Source organism: Gossypium raimondii, chromosome 13, assembly GCF_025698545.1.
Source record: "Gossypium raimondii isolate GPD5lz chromosome 13, ASM2569854v1, whole genome shotgun sequence".
NCBI classification, from domain to species: Eukaryota; Viridiplantae; Streptophyta; class Magnoliopsida; order Malvales; family Malvaceae; genus Gossypium; species Gossypium raimondii.
In genome coordinates this window covers 42,763,207-42,774,060 of record NC_068577.1, presented here as the reverse complement: position 1 = coordinate 42,774,060, position 10,854 = coordinate 42,763,207, and the positions used below count along the sequence as shown (strand labels likewise).

Sequence of the window (10,854 nt, the reverse complement as noted above, 5' to 3'; positions counted from 1 at the left end):
AAGAGGGATCTAAGATATCAAGTAATCAATTAGGTACCAATTTTGGGCGTTATGAGATTGCTAATCCTTCCTCATACGTAACCGACTCCCAAACCTATTTCCTGAATTTTGTAAGACCGAAAATAATTTTAGTAAATCTAACATTTTATTAAAATGATAAATTTTTGAGGTGATTCAATAACATCTAATTAAAAAGAATTGGTGGCAACTCCATTTTCATTTTAAAATAAAAATTTCAATGTCAAAAAAAGGATTTCGAAAATACGTATTGAGTAAATCAAATTATAGAATAAATAAGACCAAGAACTTTTTGCCACCACTGCTTTTTTTTTATTACCAGAAAGAGATAAAGAGAGGATGGAGAAAAAGGGGTCAATAAATAGGTAAAAAAACTAATAGAGTTTCCTAGTAAACTCAATCGTATATAATCGACCTAGTTTTGCTCTTCAGGGTTTTTCACAGACCTTGACTTGTCCAGGTCCTGATTGTTCAAATAAAGGAAAGATGAATGATCGCTGAAAATTGATACAGTAGGCCGAGGAGAAAACCCAGTATAGCCTCTGTCTACCTTTGCTAAGCATAATTCATTAACGTATCGGAAAAGCTCATGCTTCTGGGCAAAAGGCTGAGCTGCATATTCTTCAAATGGCATCCACTGTGAAAAAAATAAAAGGGGCAAACATATCAAAAGAAAGACTAGCAAATGCAAGCATGAAAATCCTTCCTTCTTCGTTGTTATGCAAAGTTCATGAAAATTCACATTAAGATAGCAGCAACGACTAAAATAGTAAATAAGAGGAGGCATGTTGTGTACAGGAGTATAGTATCTTTTCTTTTTAGTCAGGAGGGGTTGGGCGGCCAACGCTAGGTCACAAAGTTTACGTCGAAAAGGAAATGTTTGCACCGGTAGAGACTTATCTCATCTAAAGCTAATATTTTTGGCACGTAAAATATTAAGGAAGAGACTTAATTGCAGTTTGGCTTAATCTTGTACCACTAAACATTGTAGAAAATTAGTGGTAGGCCAAATGTATATCAGGTCAGTGAAACGCGATGGGATTCTAAGATGCTTGTACATGCTCTTAATTCAGGACAAATTACTCAATGGAATAAATAACATGCAACAATATGAGTCGTACCTGGGCTGCCTCAATTTCCAGCTCTTGCTTCTGTATGTCAAAGGATAGTGGATGCAACATGCATATGAAAAATAGATCTGACTTCTCGAAAAAAGACTTGTGTGTTTGCCTGAATTCAAGAAAAGGATGTCAAAACAAATAATTCACTAAAGCTTGGGGTTTGGTAGGGTACATAAGCTGATATAAATATGGGAAAATCAATGTTAACAAAGTGTGAAGCACAATTGAAAATCTTAAAGACATGATTATCGATTGTCCATAACATGGGAGGCATTCTTGTCTTCTTGAGTTTAAGTGATATTTTCACAAAAGTCAGTGACCATAACATATGCTCATCAAAATACCTACATATACTCCTTATACACTTCTGAAAATCCATCCAATTTTACACAACCTGGTATATCTGTAACTGTTATCTCATCCAAAAAAATTTATAATTGTCCTTTTAGATTTACAACCATGTTCATAAACCATTGGCCAATTCTAACAGGACTAACTCAAAAAACAGTAACAATATCAAGGGTGCATTTTATTGTTAGATTTTTATATGCCTTTCAACTAATCACAGGTTAGGGATCAATGAAACCCATATATGAAAGAGTGGAAACTTTTTCTTCACTTTTTCAAGCAATTACATTAATAAAAAGACCTGCGCCTTTTTGGTTTTATCAACCACTAGGATGTCGAACTGTTTCGAACAGGTATGGAGCTTTGAGGAAGCATGGCATGATTACTAACATATTTGATGTAAGCTATGGATATAAAACTGAAATTATTGAGATATAATTGAGTGGCTTAAAAGCAAAAGACTCATGCAAACATCATACCTGAATCCTAGGACCTCCACGAACTCTGTGTCAATCTGAAAATGGAAAAATCAGTGGTTTTCATAAGGCCATTAGAACTCTTGTTTAATATTTGATGTAAGAATAAACATTTATGCATACTCATCACTTACTCCTGTCTCTTCTTTTACTTCTCTCATTGCTGCCACAAAAATTTCCTCGCCCTGTTTGCACAAAGTTCATTGAATATTTGACAGAAACGTTAATTTTTATATAATGTGAAACATGACAGAACACTGGAACATACCTCTTCAACAACCCCAGTAGGAATTTTCCATATGCCTGTTCCTTGAAGAAGACCACTCTTTTCCTGAACTACGAGCACCTATCAGCCAAGAAGATGCATATTAAGAAGCAACTACGAAAGAGAGTTGTTTGATTAATCCAAAAACAAACGTGAAACCTATAGATATCACCACTTATAACAAGAGTACACTTGAGAAGAAGGCTAGATTGTGTGGTTACACTCATATAGATAAGAAAAACTGCAGAATTAACATGTGAATCTGGAGATAGAAACTCCACGTAGAAGTGAGCACGAACCCACTGCATCAGGTCCATAGTAATTTATTGGGTTGAAAATTGCATCTGTCTATTTGGTATCATAGTAAAAATTGATGCCTTAAGAGTTTGAATATTCAAAGAGGTAAGCTTTTGGATCTATGGAACTGTTGGAATGCAAAAACAAGGTTCCAATCCATTGCTTGTAATGGATAAATATAATGTATTAGAAAATGTCCTCTAGAATACATCAGTCAGCAGTCTAACCACACAACAGATTCCAATAGACCAGGTGAAACTTATTATAACAAAAAAGAAAAAGAAAAAAAAAAGCAGGACTGACCAAAGGGAACAAACCAATTAACAAGCTCTATATTAGCAGAATAAATAATCAATTAATCATTTGCATAAAAGCTGAAACATAATGAAGTTAAGGGAGTACCTCTCTTTTATCATTCAAGATAATTGCACCAACACCTACTCGGTGTGTTGCATTTCCAGGGATAGTGCTAGGGGTCTTAGGAATCCAGAACACGAGCATGAGGTAACTTGGCTCAGCATGGTGGTATCTGAACCCCTCCTATAATCAATTTAATGTGTTTCAAAACAACTCGACTGTCAAAATACTATAATTATCAACAAGAAGATATACAAAGGGTTACATAATATTATCAACAATATCAAACTTCACTATCAAAATGAAGATAAAACATATATTCAAAGTTTTGCTCTACAATTTAGGACTAGGCAATGGAATATTATTAGCATGGACTACCTTCACTGCAGTTTCGACTAGATGTATGAGTCCAATAGGCAATTTAATCCAAACTCCCTTTTTACCCTGCACAGTAAACTCCAAATGTAATGAATATAAACCAAAATGGTAAAACATGAAAGTTACAGCCCTTAAATCAATTTTCAAGAAGATGATGAATAACTTGATTATGCAACTAAGAATCCTAACAATTAAAGTAAAGATTTGGTCATTTTATTCACATCACAATCACCAAAAAACACCAATTGATCACTTAGATGACTGATTTAGCATAAATCAAATTTCCTCCTTGTTATTTCACAAAGATCCCCCCACATACAGAATAAGACTTTGGCCCTGGTTGAACACTCATCATTAGAAGTCAGCTTAATCACCTCAAGACAAGACTTATCTCCTATTCATTTCCATTTTACAAAATGTAATAAATAAGGAGAACTTGCACTGTTACACATATCAATTCCATTTTTCGATTCAAGCAATCATCTGAACAAACTTCCAAGGGACACTAAGCAAATCCAATAAGAAAATATCCATCTCAAATTTAACCTGTTGCTTCCACTGCAACATGGAAGCTCTGAGCATGGCAAGAAAGGTTTCAGTGTCCATATGCTCCTTCATTTCTATAATGACACCTCCATGGTCATCATTGATAACAGGAAGCAATTCATCATGCCAAACTCCATTTCTGCACACCGGTCTTCCAACTACCTCCGATAGATCCGCTGAGATCGGCATCTGTTTCTGCCATCAATAAATATCAAATTCTCAGAGCCAATTTTAGTGGTACCAAAATAAAGGGAAAAAAAAGGTAAAGAATTTACAAGTAGACATACGTATGTACTTGCACAAGTAAAAACCTTATTTGCTTATATAATATTCAACTTGTTACTTAGAAATTGACTTTTCTATTTCTACATTACCAGATATTTGTTAGAAAGAAAAGAGTTGGGTCAAATGAAACATTTGTTTTTCTAAATTAATTTTTCCTGGTACATTATCAAAAAGAGCTTTCCATGGGCGACTGATCTTAGCTTGACTGAGTCTAGACCTGTCCATGGGCCGTGTTCGGGCCGGGCCCGGAAAAAATTTTCGGCCCGCCTCCTAGGCCCGGGCCCGGCCCAGCCCAAAATATGGGCCTGAAATTTTACCCAGACCCGACCTGGGAAAAATATCATAAGCCCGAGCCCGGCCCGGTCCGGCCCATTTTTTAATAACCATTAAAAAATTATTTTAAAAATAAAAAATAAAAATAAAAATATTTTAAAAGTATTTTAAAATTAAAAAATAAAAATAAAAAATATATATTTATTATATTCGGGCCGGGCTGGGCCGAGCCCAGGCCAAAAAAGTGGTGCCCGAGGCCCGGCCCGTTTTTTAAACGGGACTCTTTTTTTGCCCAAACCCATATTTCAGGCCTATATTTTTACCCGAACCCTCCCATATTTCGGGCCGGGCCGGACCACTTGGCCCATGGACAGGTCTAACTGAGTCCCACCTAAGATTTCAAATCTTTTCTTTTTTAATACATTTCCTAAATAACCCATAAATCCTCCCAAACCACAAACTAATTAAATTTCAAGATACACGCTCGAATCCACGACTTTGAGTTGTTGTAACAACAACAGTACAGTTGAGTGCCAATTTATCTTCACTCATCCTGAAATAGTATTATCTCAATAAAATTTATAATTTATAGTTATGTGATCTTATTTTTTTGGAAAAAATAAAATAAAACAACGTAAATCACTTTCCATCTCATCCAAACCAAAAACTAAAAGACAACTTCAGATTTTTAAATTGTCAGAAAAATTATTTTTAAAATCAATATTAAAAATCAAACGATTTTTTCTTTTTCGAGTAACACAAACAACAAAAAAGGAACTTAGTTTTTGAAATATGTCAATATATATATAATTTCTAAGAAGCAATTTTCGCATAACAAATGGAATTAAATTACTGAGCTAGAATAAAGACTATTTTTGGCTAACCAATAAGATAGTAGTTTTTAGGAAAAAAAACAAAAACAAAAAAGGCTGTATAGGAGTAGTAGTTTCACTGCTGGGATTCAAATCCAAATCTGCAGAACCTAAGTTAATAGACGTTTAAACCAATCCTGAAGAAGAAAAGAAAGGGTAATGCGAAAACCCTGTTTGGCTTGGCTCCATAATTTCATAAATTTATAATTCAGGAAAAGAAAAGAACAGAAAAAGGAAAGAATATAAGCATACTTTTCTAAGTATAAGAAAATTAAATTAACGGTTCGGAAAACCAGAAAATGAAAGAAAACTTGTAATATTCAAGCATTAAGCAACAAAATTAGTCCTCAAATTCAAAAATCATCCAAAACTAGACCGTAATGAACACGGAAATGCATAAACATAAACACCAAAAAGCTATCCCCAAAAATTCAAAATCAATGTAAGCTTTATCACCTGCTAAACAACAAACAATCAAAGCCCAAAAATCGTAGAGTTTTGAAGCTAATAGCCACTGTGGTAACTGCTAAGCAGTGATTAAATAAATAATAATTTTTAAAAAAAATAAGATTCAACTACTGATTTTGATTTTATTTGTATATAGAAAATGGAGAGGAAATGAATGGAACAGAATCGAAGCCGAGGGAGACGTTTGAAGAAAGGCTTTAGCGCGTTGCTATATATATAGATATATATGTAGTAGTTGGGCTTTGGGCTTGGGAACTATTTTTATTCACTTTCTGGTGCCGTGAAGTGGATGCCGGCGGATATCCACTCGACCTTTCAGCCAATAAAAACTTTTCTATAAGTTGTGTGGGCCCCCAGAGTATTCATTCGTTAGGTACGGAGAGGGACTAGTGGGAGCTACGAGACGCAACTTAATTTCTAAAAGGCTCTATGTAACTACATTTTTTTTCAAAAGCTTACAAGTACATGTTGAATTACAAGTAATATATAATTTTTTTTAAAATTTTAAATTAGTAAATGTAAAATTATACTTTGGCCCTCTAAAATTATAAAAATTTAATTTAATCTTTTAAAAATTGTAAATATATAAACTATAAAAATTAAAATTTTATTCAACCCCATAAAAATTGTTCTAACTTCATCCTAGAATTAATAATAATTAAAATTAACTATTATAAATTATAATCCAACGAACATTTGAAATATATTTAGAGTCAAATCAGAACAATTTTAAAGGTAATTATATATGATTGGATTGAAGCTAAAATAAATGTGAAGGCAACTTATATATGATTTATGTGGGAATATTATTAGATTATTTTCCTATTTGGGTTGGCAACTTTATGAGAAATTAACCAAACCAAAATGCTAGCATTTTACATGTTCAATAGACACCAACAAAATTTTGAGGTACCAATGGTTTTTATTTTATATTTTAATATGTTTATATAAAAGTTTGTAATAATATATATTTTTGAAAAATTTTAAGATTCTTTTACTATTTTAAAACTTTTAAAATAATTTGTTATTTTTATATTTATATTTATAATTTTTACGATTTTTTATATGATTAGTTAAATCGATTAATTCTAATGGTCAAACTTAATAAAAAAGTGTTAATAAATATGATTAACAATAAAATTAAATTAATTTTAATATAAAACATATAAAACATTTTCTTATAATACATAATAATTAAAAATTATTATTTATTTTATAAATAAATATTCAAAAAATTTAGTTAAACGTATTTACTCATGATTTTAGTTTAACTTTAAATTTTATAACATTATTTTTAAATTTCAAACAAATTTAAGTTCACGGCTTGATTAATTGTATTTATTGAATAATCTATTAGAATATATTCATTTAATTTTAATTAATATACAAAAATATTTTGTTAATTAACTTTTTAAGATTTAATTGTGTGTCCCATTATATCAGTTTAATATTTTGTGTTGACATCTAATGAAAATATGAAGCATTTATATATTTTTTGAATTTTGAATAAATTTAAGATTTTCTCATCAATTATTCTAAATTTATTTTATGATGATAATTATTAAGTTTAATTTTAATTAGATAATCAATAGTTTAAAATTTAGATAAGTACTTAATTAAATAAAATTATGTTACCTTTAAAATTATCTCCTTTATATTTTAACAATAATTATTTTAACTTTCAATAATCATAAATTTATTAAAATTATAATTTAAAAATTTAGAATTTCTGTGGTAGCAACTTAAACACACTTATAAGTAGCTCACATACTTTGCAACCAAAATTACAATTTTAAGTATGACATAAAGTATCAAAGTCTTATAAATAACTTTCATTGTGTCTCTTCCACCATATTTGTTGTTAGGCGAAACTTTCAGTTTTTCAGTATGAGTTTTTTGCAAGTGCTGAACAAATCTGAGTTCAGAAGTCTTTTTCAACAAGTAGAGGTGGATAAATTAAATGCTCTAATCGGTCAGACTCCATATAGTCTAAGATTTTTAAGCTTTTAAAAGTAGATTTGATGATAATTTCTTCTTTAGTTTTTTTTTTTTTCCAGTTGGGAATAATCTAAACAACACTTTATTATTTTTTCTATTATTTGTTTGAAACTTTGTACTCTCCTTTTCAAAAGAAGTACACTTTTTTTTATTTTAAAGAGAAAAATACTCATTTTAAATGAAAATAAATTAATTTAAATTTTAAATATATATATATATATATATATATTGGTTACATATTTTAAAATAAAATTTCATCACCCATTTTAGAATATTTTAATAAAATACAATTTTCACAAAATAAAAAATTTATTATTTAAAAATACATGGTAAGGAAAATATACAAAAGATTAAAATGCATTGAAAAATAATAAATTAATAAATTAAAATAACAAAAAGTAACAATTAAATAAAAAGTTGGTTTCATTATATGTCATCTTGAATGAATTTTTATTTTAATTGCATTCCATTATATGATTTCTTTTACTAATATAAAATTCTTATATTTTATAAGTTAAATTGTGAAACAAATTAAAAATAATAATGCTATTATGTTATAATTTATGCTAATTAGATTTTTTTATCAAGATTTTAAGGATTATTTATAGGAATGAGATTTTGGAAAAAATTTAAAACCTTTTTGAAAAACTTTTTAAAACATTTATTATAAATATATTTTATAAATAACAAAATAATGGATTCCAAAAACGTTTTTCATCTATATTTTATCTAGGAAATAAAATAATTTAAGTTTTATTAAATATCATATTTAATTAAAAATATATAAAAGATAATTTAAAGTGATTTAATTTTATTTATAATATCAACAACAAAATTATTTTATAATTATAATACATTTTAATTGATAGATAGAAATAAACTGGTGTATTTTGAAGTAAGAGAAGAAAAGAAATTTGTGGGTACAAGTAAAATAGATGAAAATGGATGTTAAACCAAAACTAAAAACACATTCAACTTAAATCTGAATAGGAATCTTAAACTCGTTTGAATCATTATGGGGCTGTGAAATGACTTTGAAAAAGAGTTGACCAAAGCAATTTGGGAATAATTATAAAATTGTTGGTTGCACTACCCCTCCTCTCTAGAAGATTTCAACAAAATTGCAAATTGAATGATGATATTCCATTTTTTTTTTATTTCTAAAATATGAATTTGGATGTCAATACAACTAAAGATAATATGTAAATACAATATTTAAAATTTCGCAAATTATTCATACCCAAATGCAAATAATCTCATCTCTAAAACAATTAAAACTCAATTTAGTAATCAATTGAAATTTCTAATCCACCATAAATCAATCACATATCATGTGATGTGGCAGCTAAGTGAAAACAATGATGATGTGTCATTAGATGTGGAGGATTTAACTGATTTTTCTAATTTTTTATGATTATTTAATTAATTTTAGAAATTATTAAAATTATCTAAATTTTATTTAAAATTTATATAAACTTTATAAAAGGAGTAGTGTTTTTTTTTAAATTTTTTATAATGTTTAGTAACTTTTTATCTTTTATATATATATATATATTAAAAATTTTATAATATTTCAATAATTTCTAAAAGAAAATCAATAACTTTTTAATAAAAATTACTACTATTCTTATTAACTTCCTTCACATCATCTCTTCTAACCAAAACTATTGCTTATCACTCACATTAAGCCATCAAATACTAAGGGTGCGTTTGGTTCGCTGTATTGGATTAGAGGTGTAATAGCAAATCAACTGTTTGGTTGAATGTAATGGAATAGAGGCGTAATAGTAATCTTGTGTTTGGTTGAATGGAATAGAGATGTAATAGCATAGTGGAAAAAAAAAAACTAAAATGACTAGAATACCCTTAGCATAAATTTGTTTTGGTAAATGATTATTGTTATTGTTATTTAAATTTTAATAAGATTATTATTATCAATAATAAATATTTTAATCATATTTAAACATAATTATTATTAAATATATTTTAATTAAAATATATAATTTAATAAATTTCTTAATAATTAGCGAAATTTGTTTTGGTAAATTATTATTGTTATTGTTATTTAAATTTTAATAAGATTATTAATATCAATAATAAATAATTTAATCATATTTAAACATAATTATTATTAAATATATTATAATTAAAATATATAATTTAATAAAATTCTTAATAATTAATATTCTTATATGAATTTACTCAAATCATAATATATGATCTTGTAAAATATAAATTAACATAATTATTATTAAATATATTATAATTAAAATATATAATTTAATAAAATTCTTAATAATTAATATTCTTATATGAATTTACTCAAATCATAATATATGATACTATAAATGAAAATTTGAAATAATTAATATTAAATATATTTTAATTAAAATATATGATTTAATAAAATTTAAAATAATTATAACTAATAAATTATATTTTATGAATTTGTATAATTTAAAATATTTATTATTACATATAATTTAATAATTAATATTAAATTTCATAAAATTCTTGATAATAAATTTTCTTATATGAATTTATACAATTTAAAATAATTAATATTAAATATAATTTAATAGTGATATATAATTTCATAAAATTCTTAATAATAAAATGTTCTTATATGAATTTACTAAAATCAATATATAACTTGAGAATTATATTCGAATAAACATAATTAACTTATATTAAGAAAAGGTTAGATGAAAATGAAATTGTACATCATAATCCATATGTTATATAGTTTTACAACATCAAAAAGTTTGAACATTGATATTTAATGGTGAGAAAGAAATCTTGACCCATTCCAATCCAGACATGAAGGTAAACTAAAGAAAACGATCATTTGAGTTGGATGATCGAATTTTACTCAAAGCATCATACTGCGATCGTCGGTTAAACCTTCAATTGACCATAAGGTGAATATAAATTTGAAGCTTTCTCTTCCATCTTTTGATGTTCTTCTAACCTGTTGAACTACCACCTGGAGGCAATACTCCTCGATTTGATCGCCAACGGCTGGATTTTTCCCCAACAAAGTGGCGACCTCATCAAATGAAGAATACACATTATCACGAGCATCGATTTCTTCTTTCTCTTGTTTGAAGATGAGGAACCCCTTGGTCTCTATCTCCTCGCGGATCTGTACC

General features: G+C 28.0%; 1 protein-coding gene across 1 annotated transcript; it reads right to left on the bottom strand.

Annotated features, from left to right (window-relative positions):
* Positions 1-296: 296 nt before the first annotated feature.
* On the bottom strand, positions 297-5,886 carry LOC105784030 (nudix hydrolase 10). Its single transcript, XM_012609785.2, has 9 exons — positions 5,693-5,886; positions 3,807-4,001; positions 3,261-3,326; positions 2,928-3,065; positions 2,232-2,309; positions 2,098-2,148; positions 1,967-2,001; positions 1,140-1,248; positions 297-655 (listed from the first exon to the last, which is right to left on the bottom strand). Exons 2-9 carry the CDS (start codon positions 3,993-3,995, stop codon positions 434-436), a joined length of 888 nt encoding a protein of 295 aa, XP_012465239.2. The 5' UTR covers positions 3,996-4,001; positions 5,693-5,886; the 3' UTR covers positions 297-433.
* Between the last annotated feature and the right edge of the window lie 4,968 nt (positions 5,887-10,854).

Bases quoted from the DNA above. Each gene is read 5' to 3' on its own strand.
- LOC105784030 (XM_012609785.2), bottom strand. From the start codon at position 3,995: ATGCCGATCTCAGCGGATCTATCGGAGGTAGTTGGAAGACCGGTGTGC. The intron at 3,327-3,806 runs GTTAAATTTGAG...TTTACTGTGCAG, and splicing joins TGTTGCAGTGGAAGCAACAG to GGTAAAAAGGGAGTTTGGAT. The intron at 2,002-2,097 runs GTAAGTGATGAG...TTCCATTTTCAG, and splicing joins AAGTAAAAGAAGAGACAGGA to ATTGACACAGAGTTCGTGGA.